This window comes from Pangasianodon hypophthalmus, chromosome 3 (assembly GCF_027358585.1).
Source record: "Pangasianodon hypophthalmus isolate fPanHyp1 chromosome 3, fPanHyp1.pri, whole genome shotgun sequence".
Taxonomy (NCBI): domain Eukaryota; kingdom Metazoa; phylum Chordata; class Actinopteri; order Siluriformes; family Pangasiidae; genus Pangasianodon; species Pangasianodon hypophthalmus.
The window spans coordinates 25,339,704-25,365,783 of record NC_069712.1 but is presented as its reverse complement, the minus strand read 5'-3'; the positions used below and the strand labels follow the sequence as shown (position 1 = coordinate 25,365,783).

The 26,080-nt window shown below is 38.6% G+C and overlaps 1 protein-coding gene across 6 annotated transcripts in view; it reads left to right on the top strand.

Annotated features, from left to right (window-relative positions):
• LOC113542016 (signal-induced proliferation-associated 1-like protein 2) overlaps window positions 1-26,080 on the top strand; it is a 276,347-nt gene that overhangs the window by 103,805 nt on the left and 146,462 nt on the right. For all 6 annotated transcript variants that reach the window (XR_008301510.1, XM_026939252.3, XM_053232932.1 and 3 more), the window contains 4 exons: window positions 9,961-10,135; window positions 10,620-10,723; window positions 22,959-23,116; window positions 23,466-24,042. Coding sequence is in view for 5 of the 6 variants with exons in the window: in XM_026939252.3 (XP_026795053.1) it covers window positions 9,961-10,135; window positions 10,620-10,723; window positions 22,959-23,116; window positions 23,466-24,042 (1,014 nt within the window). In the remaining variant the exon portion in view is untranslated. The remainder of the gene's footprint in view (window positions 1-9,960; window positions 10,136-10,619; window positions 10,724-22,958; window positions 23,117-23,465; window positions 24,043-26,080) is intronic.

The window sequence follows — 26,080 nt, the reverse complement described above, 5'->3', positions numbered from 1 at the left end:
CAACTTTTCGAGGACTTCTCCAATCCCCCAGTCATTGATCGTGCACACCGAGTTCCGCAGCTAAATCATGCACAATAATTGCACGGATTCACTACCTCCAGGACAAAGAGCGCATTCTACACCTTCGGCAAGGGACACCAGCTAGAGTATCAGGGGTGCAAGGTACTAATCTTTCCAGACTACATGGCTGAGGTAATGGAGCAACGTCGGAGCTTCAGCGCTGTGGTGCAATCTTTAAGGGAGCTTAAGGTGGGTAATGTTCTGCGCTTTCCCGCTAAGCTTTGCATCACCCATAATGGACATACCAAGATGTTCACATCCCCCATGGAGGCGAAGCTATTTGGAGTTGTATTTTCTTTTCTATATATATATTTTTTCTTTTCTCATATTATAAGCTTAGTTGGGGAGTGTTAGTGTAAAGTGTTATTAAAGTGTTATTCTACTTCAAGTACCTTGAAGTACCTGGTGCTCTAATGACTAGAGCACCAGGTACTTCAAGTACCTGGTGCTCTAGTCATTAGAGGGAGCCATAATGCTTCGTTTGGGGAAGTCACTTGAGGCACGAGTGAGGGAGACAAAAGGTTTGTTAAAGGTTTGATAAGAGCACATTTTGGTGGTTCTACCTTGGGCTACAAGAGTTAAATGAAAGGGAATGATCAAACAAACAGAGGAAATTCTACATTAACCTTAGTATCTTGGAATGTCAAAGGGCTTGGCTACCCCATTAAAAGAGGCAAAGTGCTTACCCATCTCAAATCACTGAAGGCAGATATCCTCTTCCTTCAGGAAACACTTATAGCAGTTGGACAAGAATGTAAGCTTAGGGTGAACTGGATATCCCAGGTATATTATGCCCCATTTAGCAGTAAAGCCAGGGGGGGTGCAATGTTATTTCGGAAGGGTATTTCATTTCAGCTTGACTCGATGACTACCGATTAACAGGACGTGATGATTTCAGGACAACTTAGTTAATTGCAAATAACAGTGTTAAATATATATGGCCCAAATACCGATGACCCTCAATTAAAAAAAAAAAAAAAACAATATTTTTGATGTAATTCCATCTGGGTGTGTAAATGTCATTATTGGTGGCGACTTCAATTGTTATTTAGATCTGTTTCTAGATCAATCATCCACAAAGCCACCTCCTACTATAGCTTTGGTACAGATCCTAAATAGACTGATTAAGGATAGGAACATGGTAGATATTTGGAGGATGCAACACCCAACAGATAAAGAGTACTCATTTTACTCTTATGTTCATAAATCTTACACTAGGATCACCTGTTTTCTGATTACATCTGAACTGGCATCCAGAATAGCTGGTATATGTTGATTTCAGACTATAGTCCCATTTCACTTCAACTTAATAATGTTCTTCCACGGCAGAGTTATTATTGGCAATTTAATCCTTGCCTACTTAAAGACCCAGCTTTCGGGAAATATATTGGAGCTAAACTGGACGATTTTTTATGACTAATGACAACGGCCAAGTCTCTGATTCAATTTTATGGGATACCCTTAAGGCAGTCATGGGGGTCACATTATCTCTTTTGAAGAAGCCAAAAAGAAAAATAGCAATAGCAGGCTTTTTAAAAAAGTAATGGAAAATTTACTTCCAACATTTGAACAGGCATATAGAAACTCCGGATCGCAACAAGATTATAATAAGATACTGATCATAAAATATGAATACAACTCAATTTTAGGCAAAATAATTGAGATTCTCTTACTTAAACAGAAACAAAAACACTTTGAATTAGGTGATAAGCCGGAAACTTTATTAGTGAGACAATTAAGGGGAGAGCAAGCAAAGCAAGCAATTCGTCAAATCAAAAAACGTGAGATTATAATCAATCCAGAAGAGATTAATGAATCTTTTAGGGATTTTTACTCTGATCTTTATTCCTCAAAATATAATGCCAATCAAGAGGATTACGATACTTTTTTGAAAGTCTTAATCTTGCCCAACTAAGTGAAACCGCAAAGGAGGACCTAGAAGGCTCATTTTCTGAAGCGGACATTATAGAGGCCATTAAGTCTTTCCTATCTGGCAAAGCACCAGGTCCTGATGGCCTTGGATGTGAATTTTATAAAGCTTTCTCTTTAAAATTAGCCCCTTACTTATTGAGAGTGATCAGTGATTCTTATAACAATGGCAGACTTCCCAATTCATTATATGAGGCCAATATTTGTGTACTATTAAAGAAAGGAAAAGATGACACTGACCCGGCCAGTTATAGACCTATATTCCTGTATAGGTATTCCTGGTGAAACTTTTTCTATGGCTGATCCACTATGGCTTAGGATAGAGACAATGTCTTTAGCAACATCTTGTCTCCCAGTTGTACTTTTTTCCAAAGTGTCTCACTTATCAAAACCAATTGAAACTAATTTAATGAACAAAAATTCGATACTAATATTAAATCAAATAAGGAAATATCTTAAATCACCTGACGTCACTGTCGCTAACAACCATTTGTTTAAACCATCTCAACTAGACTGGGGTTTTTCCAAGTGGAAAAGCAAAGGTTTGATATCTATTGGGGACCTTTAGGTAGATGGTAAATTTGTGCCTTTAATCAACTGCAAACAGTATTTAATCTTCCAGGTTCCGATTTTTTCAGTATCTACAAATGAGGCGTTGTGTTCAAACAGTCATCCCACAATTTATTAAAAAGCCAAAGACTGATACATTTGAGGAATGTTTCTTGTAAAAATCCAAGCTCTAGACATTTGGTTTCACACTGTGTTAATGTTTTCCAATTGCCTGTGAGCACAAATGATATAAAAGAAGCCTGGAATAAGGACTTTGATGAAGAAGTGTCTGATGCAATTTGGAATGAAAGTCTAAGATTCAAGGCTGCTCAATAAATGTGAGACATAGGCTGATTCAGTTTAAAGTGATACATAGGTTGTATTACTCCAAAATAAAATTAAACTGAGTAAAATATACAATTCTATGACAGATAGATCCAGTCTGTGACAGATGTAAAACAGAAGAGGGTTCTGTGTCACACATGTTTTGGTTTTGTTCCAAACTGTTTAACTTTTGGACTGCTATATTTGACTTTTTTCAAAAGTCTTTCAAAAGGAGGTTAAACCGGATCATGGCCTAGCAATTCTAGGATCGTCTGAGACATTAAAAACTCTTCCAAGTTTCTAGCAGCATCCTTTATTGATGGGCATTACCCTTGCTAAAAAAAAAAAAAAACAATACTTTTAAACTGGAAATCCTCATACTCTCCATGTTTCAAAGCTTGGTTGCGTACCATTATTGCTCTTCCTGTAATAAATCATTGAACCTGTGGTTATGCTTTGCTTATGTTTGCCCATCCCTTCTCCCACCACCTTTTTTTTCTTCTCTCTTCATTTGTCGTTGTTATGGTTTTTCTGATTGTATTGTGTGGATACTTTTGTACTCTTCAATTTGTATATTATGCAAAAAACTCAAAATAAAATATTAAAAAAAAGTCAGAATGTCTGTGAAAGTCTGTGGCAAGTTGTGTGCATGTAGCTTGAAAGCTCTGGAAGGAGTAGCATTTAAAAATTTTGGGTCTAATAATAATATTATTATAATATTATTATTATACCCAATATTATAATAATAATAATAATAATAATAATCTTATAAAGCAGCCTCAAATTCTTGTTCTTGGCTGACAGGAGTGGAACCTGATGTGGTCTTCTATTGTTGTAGCTGATCCGCCTCAAACTTTGATGAGTTGTGCATTCTGAGATGCTTTCCTGCTCACCACGCTTGTAAAAAAGTGCTTATTTGAGTTATTATAGACTTCCTGTCAGCTCAGACTAGTCTGGCCATTTTCCTCTGATTTCTTTCATGAGCAAGGTGTTTCAGCCTGCAGACCCTCCACTCACAGAATGTTTTTTTTGTTTTGTTTTTTAGACCATTCTATGAAACTCTAGAGACTGTTGTGTGTGAAAATCCCAGGAGATCAGCAGTTTCTGAAATACTCATACCATCCCTTCTGGCACCAACAAGCATGCCACAGTCAAAGTCACAGAGATCACATTTTCCCCCCCATTCTGTTGTTTGATGTGAACATTAACTGAAGCTCTTGGCCTGTATCTGTGTGATTTTAAGCATTGTGCAGGTGCCACATGATTGGCTGCTTAGTTAACTGCATAAATGAGCAGGTGTGCTGGTGTTCCTATTTAAGTGACTGCTGAGTGTATACACATACGTACAGTGGATATAAAAAGTCTACACACTCCTGTTAAAATGGCAGATTTTTGTGATATAAAAAAATTAACCATGTTAAACCATGTCAGAACCTTTTTTACCTTTTTGTGAAATTGTAACATATATAAATCAAGTAACAAACAGATGTTTTAGGGGGAAAAAAGTAAAACAAAAAAATCCAATACCCAGCATACATACGTGTGCACACCCTTTTATAATTGGGAATGTGGCAGTGTTCTGAATCAACCAATCACACTGACCAATCTCATGTTAAATTCTAATTAGTATACAACTGCCATCAATTAAAGTGACTGATTAACCCCAAATTAAGTAAAGCTGTTCCCAAAGGATTTTCCCAGACATCTTGGACATCCACCTGGAAAAGCCATGGACCGCAAAGAGCTTATAAAGCAGGTACAGGATTTCATTTTTGAAAAATATCAATCAGGAGAGGGTTGCAAAAATTTTTCAAGGCATTGGATGTACTATGGAACACTGTAAAGACAATAATCAACAAGTGGAGAAAATATGGCACAACAGTGACATTACTAAGAACATGACATCCCTGTAAAATTGATGACCGGAGATAAAAGGAGATAACTGGTCAGGAAGGTTGCCAAGAGGCCTACAGCAGCATTAAAAGAATTGCAGCATTTTCTGGCAAGTACTGGTTGCTCCCTACATGTGAATACAATCTCCTGAATTCTTTACATGTCTGGGCTATGGGGTAGGGTGGCAAGACGGAAGCCTTTTTTAACCAAAAAAAAAAAAAAGAAACATCCAATTGCCCAAAACCATGTGGAATAATGTTGTTAATGAGTTAATAGTATGAACTTTTTGGCCATAATATCAAAAGATGTTTAATGAATAGCTCCAAATACCAGTCAATTTTGGCACAAAACCTTAAGGCTTCTGCTAAAACAATTAAGATGAAGAGGAATTTCACCTTTCAGCATGACAGTGACCTGAAGGACACCTCCAAATCAACAGAAGAATGGGTTCACCAAAAAAAGATCAAGGTTTTGGAAGTCCAGATCTAAATCCAATCTCAAATCTATGGGGTGACCTGAAGAGGGCTGTGCACAGGAGATGCCCAGCCAATTTGACAGGGTTAGAATGCTTTTCCAAGTAAGAATGGCAAAATATTTTCTTGGCCCCCTATTGTTCGGGGGCCAAGCACCGAAGGTGCATAGGCACGCTATTGTTATTCTATGTTTTCCTCTTATTATTAGGGGGCCAAGCACTGAAGGTGCGTAGGCGCCCTATTGTTGTTATATGTTTTCTTCTTCTTCTTCTTCTTCTTCTTCTTCTTCTGACTGGGGTGTCTATGGGAGCCCATAGAACCGTCTGGGGGGGAAAAAAAAGTAGTGAAATTTGGCACACTGATGCCAAGCAGCTACGTATCATCACAAAACTTGATTTTTCCTATAATTCCCTGGAGTATGCAGAAGTAAATGCACACCAACATCCGAAACTGAAGTGTACTTCCTGTTGATCGCGTCTTGGATTTTAATAATTTTTTTCGCTACTTCTCCTAATTTTCTTCAATCATAACCAGATTTGGCGCATATCATCTTCAGAGTAAGCCTCACGAAAGTTATCAAAAAATGTTGAATATTCCAAAGGTTTGTCCATAATGGGCCAATGAATCTGACGGCGAAGCCTCCAAACAGGAATTGAAGCTGGATCTCAGCAATGACTTTGTGCACCTACGCACAATTTCGTAGGCATCTTCAGGACCATGACCTGAGGCTGACCTTTTGTGCCAGTGCCACCTTCTGGTCAAAAGTTACAATAACATGCTAAAAATGCTTACCTCTAATGCTTACATCTAAAATTGCTTATGTGCTACTCCTCCAAATTTAGTCCCATCTTCACCAAATTTGGCTATCATCATCTTGACACCTGTCAAAACAATGCTGCAGCAATGCCACCCTGCTGCCCATTTGTTCATCTAGGCCTTTCCTCCTACAGAGAATTCAGAGAATTCCACCACTGTCTGTGGTCAAAACATATACATCATGAGTGAAACTACAAATCACTCTTGAATCTCTTTGCCTAAAGTTATGGCTTTGCTTTCCTGTGATTACTTAGGCAACAATTGCAGTGTGTCTGTGAATGTGTGGCTCACCGAGTCTGGGTGCTTGGCCCACAAAAATGCTGCTTGCAGCTTTTATTGTACTTTTTTTATTTCATAAAATGATTCTTATTATTTTTCACTTTAATTTATAGGTTGCAATAGAGGTAGAAAAGTTTCTGACATGATTTATCTTGGTTTCATGTTTTTTTTACATCACAAAAACATGTTATTTTAGCAGGGGGCGTAGACCTTTTATCACCACTGTATGTTTGTATGTGTATGTACACAGATCAGACATAACATTAAAACCACTGACAGGTGAAGTGAATAACATTGATCTCATTACAGTGGCATCTCTCAAGGGGTGGGAAATATTAGGCAGCAAATGAACAGTCAGTTCTCAAAGCTGATGTGTTGGAACTGGGAAAAATGGGCAATCAGATATGAGCGACTTTGACAAGGATCAAATTGTGATGGCTAGACGACTGGGTCAGAGCATCTTCAAAATGGCAGGTCTTGTGCGGTGTTCCTGGTCTGCAGTGGTTAGTACCTACCAAAAGTGGGCCAAGGAAGAACAACCGATGAACTGGCGACAGGGTCATGGGCACCCAAGGCTTATTGATGCACATGGGGAGTGAAGGCTAGCCCTTTCTACTATTTTTAAATAATAGTGGACAATAATTAGTTGTACACAAAACTGTCAAATTACACTGTGATGAGGAGGAGGAAGGGGCCAGGCTGTGAGGATGCACCCCTGGCACTAAATTGTCTAATCAGTGGGAGAGAGTAATAAAGGAGCGGCTGGAAATGCGTGAGGGAGAGAGAGAGATGCACATGTGTTTTATGTTGGTGCTACATTTGTGGTTTATGTTATGTTTGAGTTCTGTTTGTGATTAAACATTACATTGGAGTTCAGTTCACTCGTTTCCCTCCTCCTTGCCCGTTTGTTGACGTTTGTTACATTGGTGCCAAAACCCAGGAGGGAGGTGGGATACACTGTCAGAGAGCCCTCGGCGCTGCAGGAGGATTATGGCGCGGAGGAAGTGTGGTACTGGGTCGGTTGCGGGAGGACAGAGGAGTTGCTGCCATCGGCCTGAAAAGGTGAGAAACGACTGCTGTCCTCCTGCGGATGGAGGACCCGCTGCCATCCGCTGGGAGACGGAGGTGCGGCTGCTGTCCTTCTGAACAGCGGAGGAGCCATAGCTGTCCACCAGGAGGTTCAGTGCCAGCACCCGGTGCCAAGGGGGATCGCTTCCTGGCTGGCCGAGGACCAGATGACAGTGTGTCTGGGGACCAGGGAACCAGTTTTTTTCTTTTCTCTCTCTCCTTTCTCCCCCTTGCTGTGTCTCTCCTGCTCGATCCTTCTCTCTCCCCTCTTCCTCTTCTCATCTCTCCTTTCGCCCACAGGATGTGGGGCCAGCCGCCCGAAAGACATAGCCAGCACCGCTCCTCCCAAAAGGGTACACACGCATTTGATTATGATCTCACATCTCCAGGGTCCCTGGTTTGACCTTGATCTTAGGTTATTTTCTGGGAGGAGTTTCACATATCTGGGTGGGTTTCCCCTGGGTTCTCCCTGTTTTGTCCTTGCAGAACTCCACTCTGTGAGGAAGACTCGGGAGGCAAGTGGAATTTTACCAGAGCTGTGGGCTCGCATTTATTCAGTCTGCACTTTTAAATGCACCTTCAAAAAGTCAATAAAAAAGTACAAATCAAAAGAAGAGGGTCTGTCACAGAATTTTGGTTCTCGCTCCACAACTTTAAGTTCACGCTCCTCATGTATATGGGTGTGTGTGTGTGTGTGTGTGTGCGTGCATGTCTCGCAAGCTCCGCCAGCTATGGCTCACATTCTCTCTCTCTCTCTCTCTGTCTCTCTTGCCAGTTATAGGCATCACTGAAAGCACAAAGAGACACAAATAAGTAGACTGGCTGTAGCAAGTCACAGGTGAGAATTATCAGGCATTATCTGCCAATTATCAGGCCAACCTGCCTCTCTGTCCACAGTTGCCGCTCAACCACACCCCTGCTGCCACAGTCCCTCCGAAAAAACATTCCATTGGCTACACTAAATTGCCCCTAGGTGTGTATGAGTATAAGAATGTGCATGATGTCCTACAATAAACTGGCATCCTATCCAGGGTGAGTCCTGTCTCACACCCAGTATTCCTGGGATAGGGTCCAGATCCACTGCAGCTCTGACCAGGATAAAATAGTAACTGAAGATGAATAAATGAAAACCGTGAACAACCTTGTGAATGATGACTATTTTATAAATGATCATGTAATGGGTGATATGAGGTTTTCACTTTATAGCTTGTTAATGATGTGACAACTTGGTAATGAGGTTAAATTCCAGTGTTTCTGCAACAGACTCCAGATCCACTGCGGCCCTGACCAGGATAAAGTGCTTACTGAATATGAATGAATACATGAATAAATCATTCATTATATCTGAGGAAATATTATATTTTAGGGGAATAACAAGCATTTCTTTCAATTAAATGATAAATCATACATTTCATATGTATCGCATAACTATACTGTTATCTATTTCACCCTATATTACTGTGTCTCCTTTAATGAGCAGTATATAGCCAAGTTTAACAATTTCAGTGTAGGATAAATAATTTTAGGCATCTAAATCTCTAGGATGGAATTTCCATTCTACTATTGGGGCCATTTTAAATGCATTAAAAACTATGGAAGTGGTTTTTAATCAATAGGACATGCCCCACTATTGCAGGAATTGAACTCTCCGATATTACATATATCGTATACACACACACACACACACAATATTCTCTTAGTAATGTTTTTGGTGGTGCCCTTGTTTTGGCTCAATTTTCCTGTCTTAAGGATGCAATGACATGGTGCTTTCACTTTCTGTCAAGGTAAATGGAGAAAAATGTTTTGAGTTCATTAAAGTGAAAAAAATCTATCACAGTGTTTGAGCTATCATTAAGTAAGTTGATGTACAGTTAACACCAAATAACTGATTATTAGGGATGCCACTGGACATTTTAGGCCAAAAATGGTCAGAATCTGCACTTATAGTTCTTTTAGACTGAAAGAGAAAAAGGCAGAATTTTTTTAAATTTTTTTATTTTACTAAAAAAAAAAGATTAAATAGACCTACAACAAAGAGTCAAATCTAACACTTTAAAAAAATAATTGCACTGCGATTTTAAATGCTGTGTGTTTGCTTTGCTCATCTGCACCAGTCATTGCGGACATGTTCAAAAATTTGATCAGCAGTGAAAAATGTCAGTTGTGTGGAACAATGCATTATTCCTCTTTGGGATTGGCAGGTCTGGTGTATAATAAGACTCAATGTGGATTTATTTATTTATTTATTTATTCAATCATTCATTCATTCATTCATTCATTCAGTCATGTATTTATGTATTTATTCATTCATTCCAAATAATAATAGTCAGTAAAAGCGCTGGCCAAATGGGTTGAATTGGCCTGTGTTTTTATACTTATACTCTGCAGTAGTTCTGCAATAGTCGAATAATATTGAAAATTCTATGAAAAAATGGGAAATGGGCCTCTTGAAGAAATTCTGAATATACTACAACTTTACCAGACGTAGTTTTGTTACTGTAATATTACCAAGTATTGACTAATCAAGATACCAAAATGCAAACTGCATGTCTGCCTGTCTGTCTTCCAGCTAAGTTTCCAGCACAAGGTGGGTGTGTTGTACTGTAAGGCAGGTCAGAGCACAGAGGAAGAGATGTACAATAATGAGAGTGCTGGACCTGCGCTGGACGAATTCCTGGACCTGCTTGGAGAAAGAGTGCGACTAAAAGGCTTCAATAAGTACAAGGCACAGCTAGATAATAAGAGTATGCGCACAAAGCATGTGTATATATATGTCTGTCTCCTTTATGTTATTTGCTAGTGGTGTTGTGCATAGTTGTGTGCAGTTATGCATAGTTTGCTTGCATTAACCTGGTTGCCTCTGCCTGGAGATTAGTACATGGCTGTAGATAGATCACCTCTGTTTTTAAACATATTTGTGCATGGAGAAAGGTGAAAGAGAGGCAGCTGTTATGCTTTCTTTTATCATAGTTTGCAATCCAGTAATTTTTTTTTTTTTTTTTTTAAACTTCACTATAATTAAGGACACCAACAAGACTTTTTTCACTGTCCCTATGTTTCAGCCTCTCTCTATAATTGATTGGTTGTCATCAATGGCTACAGAGCAGCCTTTTTTCCTTGTTCTACGTAGGTGTCTGATATGGAAGCTGAAATTATTGTTAGGACCAGTCTTATTTGTGTTGTGCCTTGTCTGCATGCCTATGGCTCATGGGTCTTTCTTTGTTACAGCGGACTCTACGGGAACCCACTCGCTCTACACTACCTACAAGGACTATGAACTAATGTTTCATGTGTCCACTCTCCTACCCTACACACCCAACAACAGACAACAGGTCAGTTGTCTTATTTTTAATAATTCCACCATAAAACATCTTTTTATAAAGGGTAACATCATTTTGAGTCCCGCCCAGAAGGTGGGCATCTCTGGGAGTGAATGGGAGTGTAAGTGGATGGGTTTATGCATAGAAAACACATTGCAAAATTTATTAGACAGTGCTCTCTTCATTTACCCCACCTGGATGCATGGCTTCTCCTTATGATGGTTGGTAGACATCTCAAAATGGCAGAAACTTCCAATGACTGAAGCGGTAATGAACATGACTGACATCTCAAATTTAAATTTAGTGCCGGTCGAAATTGATTGGAGCTGCAGTAGCAGTTAGTTGAGTAGCCTAATCCAAAACAATTTTACACACTAGTACACTCTATGGCCAGAGAAGAGACTGAAAATTAAACAAAAAGGAAGACCAACAGCCAAGAGTATAATTCAGAAGTCAAGGAGCAAAAAAGATCATTTCAGCTTTATTGGTAATCACTCACTGAAATTGATTGACAGTGCATATTATAAATCCTATTATAAGATTATGAGGAGTGTCTGCCATACAAGTCCCTGTGAATGAGCTGACACTGTAGAAACGATAGCATACACACAATCACACATACATGCGTGTGTCCAGTCTTCAATTGTCCAGTTTGCGTGAGTCCGTGCCCATGATAGCCATCAGATTCTTGTTCTTGGCTGACAGGAGTGGAACCTGATGTGGTCTTCTGCTGTTTTAGCCTATCTACCTCATGGTTTGATGTGTTTTTGCCTTCTGAGATGCTTTTATGCTCACCACAGTTGTAAAAAGTGCTTAAGAGTTACTATAGACTTCCTGTCAGCTCCAACCAGTCTGATCATACTCCTCTGATCTCTCTTATCAACAAGGTGTTTCAGCCTGCAGACCCTCCACACACAGGATGTTTTTTGTTTTTTGCTACTTTCTATGTAAACTCTGTTGATTGTTGTGTGTGAAAATCCCAGATCAGCAGTTTCTGAAATACTCATACCAGCCCTTCTGGCACCAACAACCATGCCGCGGTTAAAGTCACAGAGATCACATTTTCTCCCCATTCTGATGTTTGATGTGAACATTAACCGAAGCTCTTGACCTGTATCCGCATGACTTTATGCATTGTGCCGCTGATTGGCTGCTTGGCTGCTTAGAAACTGCATAAATGAGCAGGTGTACAGTTATTCCTATTAAAGTGGATGGTGAATGTAAATGTGATTGACATGAAATCCTATTAAGGGCCTCCCACTTGCAACAATGGCTCATGACCATAGATTTTAGTGGGACTGGAGGCCATTAATAACAACATAGCCCCTTGACCTAATTTAGTTTAAGGCTATCACACTCAGCTTATGCTAGAGGCTGTAGTGAATTTTTAGTAACCCTATAATAGGAAGTTGAGAGTCAACAATATACAGTCATACAGCATACAGTCTAGCAGCTCATTTTGAGAGGCTTTTGTATTACCTGAAAAAAGGGGTATTGGAAAAGGGAGACTTTCTTCTTTTTCTCAGCCTTTGTATAGGAAAGAAGTATTTCACAGACATTTCTGATCATTTCTGGACATTGTCCATCTCATAATACCAATTTCTCTCTCAGAATATTTGTAATACATCTTGCAATAGAAATTATTCTGTGCTTCATAGACACACTGTCTGCACTTTCACTTTGCCTTTTTTATGAAAATCGATTACATTTAATTCTGATTATTTGCTTTAAAAACAAAAAAAAAAAACAAAAAAAAACAAGATCCTGTTGGCCGCAGATTAGGCTTGTGCAATATAACAATGTTATTGTCCCTACACCGTACCTGTTATATTACCAGACCTGCCAACCATTGCATAATGCATAGGAGCTCTGCAAAAACACCAGAGTACACTACATTGTGGTGTTAAAGAATAAATAGGTGGTAAGAGGTGCATATCATTATCATCTGATTTTTGTGCTATTTCACATGTTCTTGATGATCTCCTCCTGTTTACAGATTACTGTGCCCTCAGTATCCTTCTTCTCATTTATTTATGTGCCGCATTTCATACTGTAAACCATGTTTATCTGTTATTGGCATTACCGGCTAATTTTTTTGTATATCTGCTATTGGCATGACCAGCTCAGGTCTTAACTTGTTCATCTGCTATATTACTAATAGATCTCAATTTGTTGCCCTTGGAAAATTGTCTAAATAAATCCTCTACTGACACTGTTTCTCATGGCATTCCCAATGGACCGATTCATGGACCTCTTCTCTTCATTATTTACATATTACCCCCTGTCAGTTCATTCACCACCATGGTCTTCATTTTCACTGTTATGCTGATGATACTCAGATTTATGTTGTCACCTAAACTACCTTCACTCTGCCACTCCATACTGTAATGTCGTAGCTCTTTGTGACATCAAACATTGGATTCATCCTAACTTTCTAAAACTGAATCCCTAAACTTAAGTTCTACTCATTGGCCCAAAATCCATTGTATCAAAACTGTTTACCTTTTCATTTGACATTAATGGGGTGTCTATTAAACCTTCCTCAGTAGTTCATAACTTGTGGGTTATCTTTGATCCATCTCTCTCTCCCGAACCCCACATTATTGGTCAAAAGCTCTTTCCATCTCTAAAACATTGCACATCTTAGCCCCATGCTTAGATGCAGAAACTCTGTTCCATGCATTCATATCCTCTCGTGTTGACTATCGTAACTCTCTCTTTATTGGAATTCCTTTAAAAACGTCTTCTACAATATATTCAAAACTCTGCAGCTAGAATTCCCTCTCATTCTAAAAAATCTGCTCATATCACCCCAGTCCTCTATCATTTACATTGCTGCCTGTTTCACTGTGCATCCAGTTTAAACTCCTTCTATTTACATATAAAACCATACATGGCTTAGCTTTGCCCTATTTAGCTGAGCTTCTTCACCTGTAACCCCCTGCTCACTCTCTGAGGTCTGCTGGTACTGGACCCTTAGCAATCTCAGACTTCAGACTAGTCACTGTTGGGAGCAGATGTTTTAGCGTCATGGACCCCAACCTCGAGAACTCTTTATTTCAATCTCTTCAACTTTGTTCTTCACTTTCCACATTCAAGGCCCAGCTTAAAACCTTCCTCTTTTCTCAACACTTTAAATCTTCTACTCACCCACTGTTCACTCTCACCAAAGCTGCTTACAATTGATTTGTTAGGAAACCCAATTGTTTTCTTCTTCTTCTTCTTCTTCTTCTTATTATTATTATTATTAGGGGGCCAAGAATCTAATGCTTGGAACCCTATTGTTTTCATTAGGATTTTTCTTCTCCTTTTTTTTCTTTTTCTCTGCTAAAACTGATTGTGCAGACCAAACTGTAGGTCCTACAGACATGAAACTTGGTCACTGTGTAATACTCCCTCATTCTTCTTTTTCTTCTTCCTCTTCTTCTTCTTCTCTGCTAAAACTGATTGTGCAAAACAAACCACAGAACAAACAAACAAGCCTCAAGTACCATTTAGCTCTGCCCACTTAGAATTTTTAGCTAATTTTCATACTATACAAAACCTGCTTTTGAGAACTTGTCCTAGGATATTTATCCTATCTTCACAAAATTGGTGTCAAACTACTTGTCTTAAATAACGATCAAAAACATGTTGAGATTTGTAAACAATATATAGACATGACATGCCAATTAATTCTACCAAGGTGGAGCCCAATTTATTCAAACAGCTGTAACTCATGCTTGGTTGTACTGATTCGCACAGAGCATGTAACATATATAAAGGACAAGAGTGTGAGGTAGGTTGCAAAGTTTGGTGTGTGGTCATACATATGGGGTGGGGATAACTGAATATATTTAACTGTACACTGCATCTCTATGCTAATCTGTAAGTGGCTATTTGATGATGACCTGATTATGACCTGGCAACCGTTGGCCAGGCAGATTCCAGAAGGCATTCATCAGGGTAAACTCTAAGCTATTGTCATGAAACTTGAAAGTTTGGTCCTTCTAAGGAGCCGTAGTAACTGATGCAGTCTCACTCAACTTAGCCTCTGGGGGGTACAGTTCATGTTTTCCATACCTTGTTTATTTACCCCCTAAAAATTTGCCTTTTGTACCCTTAGCACTGCCCCGTCAAAATTATTATGATAATTTGCTTAATATGCAAAACGTACTTTTGGGAACTTGACCTAGGAATTTTTGCCTTATTTTCACAATTTTGGTGTCACATTTCTCAGCAAACTCTGAACCTCAAAAATGATCAAAAAATATCTTGAGATTTTTAAACAGTATGTCCACCATATTCCAATCATTGCATAGCAGAGCCTAATTTACTTAAACAGGCTTATCGTTGAGCTACCATCACCAGATTTGGTAGTTAGGTCACATATCCCACCCCGTACTCATCCAGATAAAATGACCAGGGTTGGGAGGGTTACTCTGAAAATGTATTCCATTACAGTTACAAATTACTTCATAAAAAATGTAATCAGTAACATAATCCAAATATCACAGTATGAAAGTAATGCAAACTGATTGCTTATGAATTACTTGAATTAGAATTAGAATTAGAATGCCTTTATTGTCATTGTACAGATGTACAACGAAAATTTGTTTTGGCTCCCAGTACAGAAAGTGAACATGTGCACACACATATCAAAACAGTGCAATAAGTCAGGAATATATACAGCAAATAGTGCAAAACTAGGCATGTACACCAAACAATGTCAACAAATGTGAACAAATGTCAGGGTAAAGCAGTAAGCAGAAATGTACAGAGATTAAAGCAGAAATTAAACGTTAATAAATTAATAATATTGAGGTAGAAGTCCTTTGTTATTGCAAAATCAACCCTGAATCTTATGTGCTGAGAAATATTAGTTAATTAAGTTCAGTTCTTTGATGGCACGTGGATAAAAACTGTTCAGGAATCTGGAAGTGCGTGTCTTAAGGGACCGATAGCGTCTTCCAGAGGGTAGCAGAGTGAAAAGGTGATTACCGGGGTGCGAAGTGTCCTTTATTATATTTCTGGCCCGTCGTATGCATCTGGTACGTTGCTGTGCTTTCTTCACCAGGGATGTTGTGTTTGCAGTCCATGTGAGGTCATGAGTAATGTGAATGCCGAGAAATTTAAAGGTGGTCGCCCACTCCACCATTTCTCCTCCAATGTACAGGGGGACTGGTTCATCCTTCTGTTTCTGAAAATTGATAATAAGCTCCTTTGTTTTGGAGGGGTTGAGTGCCAAATTGTTGACGATGCACCAATCTGAGAGTACATCCACCTCCTTCCTGTAAGCAGATTCGTCACCGTTTGATATTAGCCCCACGACAGTTGTGTCGTCCGCAAATTCAAGGTCGCATATGTAAATAAAGTCAAGAGAAAAACAATATGAACAACATCAGCAACATCACAAAAGCATTTCAGAGAACAACTTTAGACTTTCAACTGAAGTTATGATGGAAATGAGAAGTGATAGTGGAGCTCTCAGTGTATCTGTAAGGGCAGCGACCAATAGAAAATTTGAAGATCAAAAATATTATTTATTTTCATAATTTTGCAACATGATCTTAGAGGCTTTGTTATACAGTATGTCCTTACTAAACATGTTATTATTTGTTTAAAAATTTGATTCAGCAAAAAAATCCAGTTCTTTTTACATTTTGTTCTTATACATTCAAATTTCATTAAATAATGTTAACAATTACAAGGAAAAATGTCATTACCATCACAGGCAACATTAAAAAAAGTATACCATCTACAAATACATTAGGCTATTTTAAAATACATGTTAATCAAGGCCATGATCTTTCTTCATTTCACTGATCGACCTTGGGGGGTTGGCAGGGGTTCCCCTTACTGACTTTACAGGAAATACAGGATGTTCCTAGCTAATTCAGCACAACTGGCAACCTTAACCCCAACTATGATCATGCAAACGAGGGAATTTCAAAGCACTAATACTAAATAATTTTAGCTAACCTGGTTAACATGATTTCCGTGCTTAAACGCTTCTTTATTAGATGTCGAGTACTTCGATAAAGACAGTATCTTCACAGCTGGAAGGCATAGTTTGCACTGTACTGTGATGTTGTTTTTTTCATTTTCTCCTTTATAGACAAAATAATTTTGAAATTTTTACGACTGTAATGCATTTTTTCATCATGATAAACAGCTGTTTCAATGTGCCTCTAGAGCAGAATGATTAGAGACAGATGTTATTTCCACATGCACCAGGAGGTGGCTCACGGGAGTCATGACTGGCAAGAGAAAACCAGAACTATAATCAAGCAGCTGTCTGTATTGAGTTATGTCAAAAGTTTAAGTGATAGTATTCCCATTTATTTAATTATTTATTTTTTACAAAATGTACCTGTAATCTGATTACTTTGTTTTTTGATGTAACTGTAATGGATTACAATTACCAGTTTTTTTGTATCCTAATTACGTAATGCTGTTACATGTAGTTCGTAACTCCCCAAGCCTGGAAATAAAACATACCTACCTAAAAGGAGCGCTATAACAAATGAATTTGTCATTTGGTTTATATCACCACAGCTGTATCTGATAGAGCAAACCTGTTATATCAGCAGAATTCCTGAGGCTTCCTGCATCTTCTTGGGCCATATTGTTCAAATTCTTTTGGCTAAAATATTTTCCCCCATCTAGAATTTTCAGAAAAAGTACTTTTTCATATTCCTACTAGCCCTTTCATTTGATTGGCATGAAATATAGAAAAGTAGCAAGTAGAGAGCTTTCTAACAAATAGAAAGTTTTGATCAGCCAATCAATTTGGCTGCTGCAGATTGATGAAATTTTAGGCCACTGTATGTATGTACTAAAAGAGCCATATCTTCTGAATACAAACTCCCATTACTAAATTCAATATGTACTGAGTAGGATACTCTGTGGCCAATTGGCAAATAGGGGGCGCTATAAATAAAAATTCATATATTTCCTAAATCGTGTGATATAGTTCGATGAAACTTGTTTTTTCTTGGGCAGAATTGGAAATTTTATTTGCAGTTATTTTTCTAATTAATAAATTTGGGGAAGAAATATAGCCAACCAATAGTGCATGCTCAGAGTTGGCAGACTTTTTGACCCAGGGGACCAACAAAGTAAGTGTGTGTGCGTGTGTGCGCGCTCATGCTTTTACGGCTGATTCAATCCACTGTGTACACAAAAACATGTTACAAAACTCAGGACCCTCTTTGGTGGCTGGTAATGGAATTATATATAAACTGGAACTTTTTTGCTGTTGACTCAGTTGGATTATGTTTTGTTGTCTGCCTTTGTTTTGTCTGGTTATGCTGAGCATTACTAAATTTGACCCCAATTTTTTTTTTATGTCGTTATGTCTCCATCTATTGCTGTTGACTATGTATACATGCAAATATTTTCACCAATCCGGATGAATTCATTACAAATTGAAAACATGAAAGCTCTGCACTCTAACCATGTGAATACTGCACAACAAGCACACAGAGAAACTGCTATTTTAAAATTGTGTCTCAACCAAAGTGCTGGAAGTGTTGCACAGAGTTGAAAGAAGCCTGGCAAATGGAACCAATTTATAAGCCAGCTTTCATCCTAAAAAAAATCATACCAGCATTTAAACATCCTTTTTTTCATAACCTGACATTCTGACAGGTGAGGTAATTGTTTATGGCTTATGGCTATGCGCAGACAGAGTAGTCCATACTCCGTTTGTACAGTGGCATTTCTTTTGTTATGACTGAATGGCTAGTTTTATTTGTCATAATTTATGGGTTTGTGTTGGCCCGCTTTCTTTTCATATTCTTTAGTAAATGCAATTAATATAAAATGACTGGACTTCACAACTTTTTTGATAGTACTCTTAGTGCCTGAAATGGTGAACTAGCATGAGGATGTGTTTTTGATAGAGACTACACAGCACTTCAATCTGGATAAGGGCGTCTGCTAAATGCTGCTGCTGTTGTTCCTCTTTCGGCTGCTCCCATTAAGGGCTCACCACAGCGAATCATTGGTCCATGTATTTGATTTGGCACAGTTTTTACTCTGGATGCCCTTCCTGACACAACCCTCCCCAGTTTTTATCTGGGCTTGGAACCAGCACTGAGAGCACACTGTTGCATGCAACCCTAGTGGCTGGGGTTGGTTTCCTGGCCAGGAATTGAAACTGGGCCACAGCAGGGAGAGTGCTGTGGCCTACCCACTAGTCCTCCAGGGACCCTGTCTGCTAAATGCTGTAAACATGACAAAAAAAAAAAGTCATTTAAACTTGATAGTATAATCCATATATAAAAATGCAGTAGTCCATGCAAATAATATGAAGTCGATCAAGGTTTACATTGGTTAGTCTTCGTATGTGTAAATTTGCACCCAATCAAGTAGGATATGAAAGATTTTCTCGGATTTTCATGAATGCCAAATTTCTTATGTAAATGCTGATTTATGAACAAATACATTCATAGTTTGATAAATAAGGCCCATTATCTGTTGGTAAAACACAAACATATCCTAATACTTTTACTCTTTTTCTAACATTACCAATATTAAAGCAACAGTTTGAGAATTACAGTACATGAAGTAAATGCTTAAGCAAAGTTGCACCCCATTTAACCTCCTTTTTTAACTGTTTCTATATAATCACTAATGTCTGACAAAGATGCTAAACATTACTGAGGTCTGTCCGTGTCCTGCATCTGTTTCAAAGTGTTAGTTTGATGCCCATTCAATTCAATTTTATTTGTATAGCACTTTCAACAGTGGATATTGTCACAAAGCAGCTTTACAGAAATATATAAATATTTCAGACATAAATTTTATCCTCACATTGCCAATCCAATCTCAGAATTATTCTAAATAGCTTAAAATCTGTAACATCAACTCTGTTCTCATACATAATAAGATTATTGAGCTGCATGTAACTGTAACCAATCCAAACAAAGTACAGCAATTGAGGCCAATCTGTTTGAGCAAAGTTGGTTAATATTCTTTTCATAATCTTTTAAATCATATTACATTAAAAATTGCAATCAGCATGCCTGTTCTGTGCATATGTGTTTGAGTTGTGATGCGCTCCTTATACAATACAATGGTGATATTATAAATCACAGTTCATCTTAATTATTTTAAATTGATTAAAATCTGTAATTAAAATAAATAACATTTAGAGGAAGATGCTGGACTGATCTCTAAAGTTCAGGGTTTTTTCCAGCCATTTAGGGAGAATGTTGAAATGGTAAAAAAGAGGGAAAAAAACAAGACACTTTCTTTCTTGTGCCATTATTCAGTGGTTTTTAATATAGCTAACATTAGTAGATGAGTAAAGGCATTATACACTCACTGAAAACTTTATTAGCAACACCTGTACACCTACACATTCATGCAATTATCTAATCAACATACAATCAATCAACAAACAATCAAGATATGGTCCAGCAGCTTTGAGTAATGTTCACATCAATCAACAGAATGGGGAACAAATGTGATCTCAGTGATTTTGACCGTGGCGTGATTGTTGGTGCCAGACGGGCTGGTTTGGGCATTTCTATAACTGCTGATCCCCTGGGATTTTCATGCACAACAGTCTCTAGAGTTTACTCAGAATGGTACAATAAAGAAAAAACATCCAGTGAGTGGCAGTTCTTGTGATTGAAACGCCTTGTTGATGAGAGAGGTCAATGGAGAATGGCCAGACTGGTTTGAGTTGACAGAATGGCTATACTAACTCAGATAACCTCATTGTGATGAGCAGAAAAGCATCTCAGAATGCACAACAAGTCGAACCTTGAGGCGGATGGGCTACAACAGCAGAAAAATGCATCGGGTTGCATTTCTGTCAGCCAAGAACAGAAAGCTGAGGCTGCAGTGGGCATAGGCTCAGCAAAACGGGACCGTCGAAGACTGGAGATATGTAGCCTGGTCTGATGAATCTCGATTTCTGCTGAGGCACACAGCTGGTAGGGTCAGAATTTGGCACCAACAGCATGAATCCATGGACCCAACCTGCCTTGTCTCAACAGTCCTTGCTGGTAAGGGGTGGTGTAATGGCGTTGCACCATCTGCTGTTAACTAAAGTTAACAGCAGATGCTTTAAGTCCTGTAAGTGGCAAGTTGGTGTCTCCATGGATCTGACTTATTTGTGCAACACATCCCACAAATGCTTGATCATTTGATGCTTTGCCATGTTCCTCAAACCATTCCTGAACAATTTTAGCAGCATGACAGGGCAGCCGAAAGAGGCCACTGCCATTAGGGAATACCATTGCTATGAAGGGGAGTACTTGGTCTGCAGTCATGCTTAGGTACATGGTACATGTCAAAGTAACATCCACATGAATGCCAGGACCCAAGGTTTCCCACCAGAACATTGCCTAGAGCATCACACTGCCTCCATCGGCTTGCCTTCTTCCCATAGTGCATGCTGATGCCATCTCTTCCCCAGGTAAGCGATGCACACGCACACATGATGTAAAAGAAAATGTGATGCATCAGACCAGGCCACCTTCTTCCACTGCTCCATGGTCCAGTTCTGATGCTCACTTGCACATTGTAGGCGCTTTTGGCAGTGGACAGCGGACAACATGGGCACTGTGTCCAGTCTGCAGCTAGACAACCCCACACAATGCATTGTGTGTTCTGACAACTTTCTATCATAGTCAGCATTAACTTTTTCAGCAATTTGTGCTAAAGTAGCTCCTCTGTGGGATCAGAACAGACTGGCCAGATCTTCTGTGGGATCAGACAAGACCAAATTTTTCTCCTTTCTATATTTACTGTCATGTCCAAAAAATTTGGACATTGGCAAAGTTACTGTTATTTTAGCTGTCTACCACAATATATAGGAGTTGAAAATAAATAATGAGTATGACCTCAAACTGCAGCTTTAATTTAACGTTTGGGTATTAACATCCAAATTGGGTCAATGTGTTTTTTGATTTTGCCATCTACTGTTTTTTGCTATCTCTCTGATGGGTTTGTTATGATTTTTCAGCCTAATGATGGTATACTCTTTGACAGCTCTTTGGAGTTAACAGCAACAGATTCCAAATGCAAATGCCACACTTGAAATCAACTCTAGAAGTTTCATCTGCTTACTTGTAAGTGAAATAATGAGTGAATAACAAACAGTTGGCCATGGAACAGCAGAGCAGCCAGTTGTCCAATTAACCAACTTGTATGTACATAACCTCAAATTTAAAGCTGAAGGTCTGCACTTTGTGCTCATAATTCTTTATTTAATTTTAACTCCAATATAATGTGGTAGACAACTAAAATAACAATAACTTTGTCAATGTCCAAATGTTTATGGACCAAATATTTATGTATATTCCAAATCAGTGACCTTCTGGGAGTTAACATTCTGGACCTCGAGCAGTCTTTTTCTTCGCAGTAAAATGGGAAATGAGCCAATCGACATGTAAATCTGGAATGATTTACACAGGTGTTTTGAACTGTCCATTATTAACAGACTCCTGGAGGTCCTGCCCTTTCCCATAACTCAGGGTGCATAATGCATTAAATAAAATCAAAATGAAATATGAAGATTTATCTGTTTTTCAGATGAATAAAATAGAGTGATCTATAGATGTGTAAACAAAATAGTTAAGTTTGGCAGCTAAGTTTCTATTTTATAAGCAGGGTTACTATATTATAGCCAAGGGACTATCGTGTTGGGGATGGACAGTTTTGGTGATTGTTGGTCAGGGTCATGTGCTCCACTATAGCCACATGTGGAGACAAGTGTTAGAGCATTCATGTGAAAATTTTGCATTGTGAATTTACAAACACCAGGCTACATGTGCACTGAGTCTCTCATCTTCCTCACACATGCTCTTCTTACAATAATTTCACATGCTAAATATTAGATCCATCAGTTGGGTAACCTGAAAAAGATATTCTTTTTTAAATACCTTGTTGTGATACAAATTATATTAGTCAGCTAGCTCTTGTACTGTAGCTGATGAGCAAACTGCTAATGCAGCAACAAACTTGCTAGGTCTCTGGTGGCCCACTTTTGGTACAGTATATCTAGGAGACATTCTATTTTTTCTATAATTTTGGTGTCACTATACCCAAAAGGCTGTGCTTGTTTTATAAAAGTAAATTTATAATGTGTATACAATTTTTGTTATGTAACACTTTAAGGTCAAATGATTAGAAACTGAAAATATGGCCTTGTCATGTCATATTATAATTTGATAACACTGTGCCACCCTTAATATGTAAAGTTTCAAGACTCTTATGTCCTTCTTGACCTCTTTGTCTCTCCTTCTAGCTGCTCAGAAAGAGACACATCGGAAATGACATTGTCACCATTGTGTTTCAAGAACCAGGAGCCCTGCCTTTCACACCTAAAAACATTCGCTCCCACTTCCAGCATGTATTTGTTATTGTTAAAGTCCACAATCCATGCACTGAAAACGTCTGCTACAGGTATGCTAGCTATAGGCAACGTTTTACCTACAGTGGTAAAAGCAATGGCACTGATTAAAGCTATTGTTCATATAGAGACTTTTGAAGCTGAGGAATAGTTTTCAGCCAGCTGAAGTGAAATTTTATTGTGACCCTCATTTACCATGGAGGGGTAACAAAATTCCTTTTTCTCCTGCCTGTAATTCTGAAAAAGACCAAAAATGCTTTCCTGGATCTCTATTGCAAATTTTCACTTAGATGTCAAACCTTGTTGGATAGTTAAAATTATTTGACTATGTTGAACTTTTAATGCTATGCCTTATTGGGTCACACCTGTGCGATTCCTTTTTCTTCTCTTTCCCCTTTGCAGTGTTGCTGTAACAAGATCAAAAGATGTCCCTCTGTTTGGTCCTCCAATTCCTAAAGGTGTGACCTTCCCAAAGTCATCTGTCTTCAGGGATTTCCTGCTTGCCAAGGTAATCAATGGTGAGAATGCAGCACACAAGTCAGAGAAGTTCTATGCTATGGCTACTCGAACACGTCAAGAGTACCTTAAAGACCTAGCTGAGAATTTTGTGAGCACAGCTACTGTGGACTCGGCTCTGAAGTTCAGCTTCATCACACTGGGTGCCAAGAAAAAAGAGCGGGTCATACCACGTAGGGATGCCCACCTCCACAGCATAGGAGCCATCATGTGGAGTGTGGTGGCACGGGATTTCAGCCAGTCAGTGGATGTTCAGTGCCTGCTTGGAATCTCCAATGAGTTCATTGTGCTGATCAAGAAGGATTCGAAGAATGTGATCTTCAACTGCTCCTGTCGTGATGTGATAGGCTGGACCTCCACCATCATGAGCATTAAGGTATTCTATGAACGTGGCGAATGTATAATGTTCTCAGCCCAGGAAGGCTTTGGAGAAGACATCAGGCAAATCGTCCAACGGCTTGAGGTGAGCAATTAACTACAGCACAAGAATGACACTGGCACAAATAGTGAAAAGAACAGTCTATGATTTATGAGCTGGGTCTTGTTGCTATGTCTATACATATGTATCTTTTCACTCTCCCATTCACATCAGTGCCCTTTTTAACCTCTTTGTTTTCGATAGTAAGTTCACCTCAAAAGCTAAAGCTAGTAGTAAAAAACTAATTAAAATGAAAAGACTATGCCAGCTGAACTGTAATCTCACTATCTGGCTGTTGATCACAGACAGGGTGTTCACAGCACCATAACACTGTGTATGGACTTTTAACAGTTCTTACAAGGAAACAGTGTGTATTTTAGACCTGCTTTGCAGTGGAAAAAATATAAATACCTAAATAAATATAAAGGTACAGTTAGCCTGTTTGTCTATACCTTGTTTATAAGTGAAAAGGGACTGCCATAAGACCACCACTAACTAGCTATTATTATAGATCATTCTCAGCACAGCAGTGACACTGACATGACAGTGTAACAGTGTGTATTGCTCAGTAAAGAGTGCATCAGGTACAGCAATGCTTGTGGGGTTTTTGAACACCTCAGTATAACTCTTGAGAGTAGTCCAGCAGCAGTAGTATAAGGTTCTGTAAAAATATATTGATTCTAAGACTACATGGGAAGCCTGGCCTCCCTTAAAATTTCATTAAAATGTCTAAATTATTCATCGCTGTTGGTGAAATTCAATATTTTATCAAATCAAAATATCAAATGTCTCAATGCAGTACTGTACTATTCGTTCATTTAATGCAAACTGTTGGTGGACAGTGCAGCCTTCATAAAAATCTCCTTCAAGGAGACCCAAGTTAGATTCAAGAGATTCAAGTCCATTGTGTTTTAATGGGAGATTAATATGTCATTTTGAGTTTACTGGGAGTTCTTGCATGTATAGGTGAGTGGGTTTTGCATGGGGAAAAAAATCTCATCGTTTATTGGACAGTGTACTCACTTGCCCCACCTGGATGCACAGCTTCTCTGTATGATTGGGTGACTTCTCAAAGGGGCTGAACCTTGTGACCAAATGGCAATCATTAAAACAGTAATGAACATGATATCAAACATATAAGCTCCAGTCATTCTCACAGAGTGCTTGGAGCTGCAGTAGTGGCTTGTAGCCTTATACATTTTTCCAGTTTTAAACAAATAGTATAGCTTGTTACTTTATGGTTGTAGATGGTAAATAAACTGTAAGTATAGAGTTGATTTGTGTTCATTTAGGAATTCTTTTTTGTTCATTTAGAGGTGACAGCTATTTAGCTGTCACAACAATCTTCTGTGAAATTTAGCTAGCTGGTTAGCAGCTTAGCTGCTTTATAGTGTGACATGGGAGACTCGACAAATTTTGTCTAGAAAAGTCTTTTGATGCTCTTACTTATGAGGAGAGAGAGAATTAAACAGGAAGCCAGACCAACAATTAAACAGATTATACATCACACAGATATACAGTCCCTTCCAAAAGTATTGGAACTTTTTGATCTATCGTCTAATATTCATATTTTGATCTCAAACCCAAATGTCTTCAGTGTATCGCAAAAACAAAAGAATTGGCCTTGCCATTCCAATATTTTCCAAGGGGACTATACATCAAGAAACATGTAGTGAATAGCATATGCATCAATAGGAAGATTTATTTGTTTTAAATTCTTTTTATATGAGCTAAAAACAGTTCACATTCACACACACTAAGTTATAACCAGGAAGATGAAGGTAAGTTTAAGCAGGAGCATGAGATGGACATAATGGACATGATGATGGACAGCCTGGGGCATTTACTCACACAGTAACCAAAAGAAAGAAACCCACACATAAAAAATGAGAAAACAAATATCCACATTAAAATTTCTAAACCACACAATTGTGCAGTAAACCGAATTAAGTGACAACCACCAGGGATAGGGGTACCTATACGGTTAATGCTTCGCTGTGGCAAAATTAAAAGGAGGGAAAGGGGAATATACTATCTAATTGGGTAAGTGAAAACACAAACCCAGAAAGAATTAAATGTACAC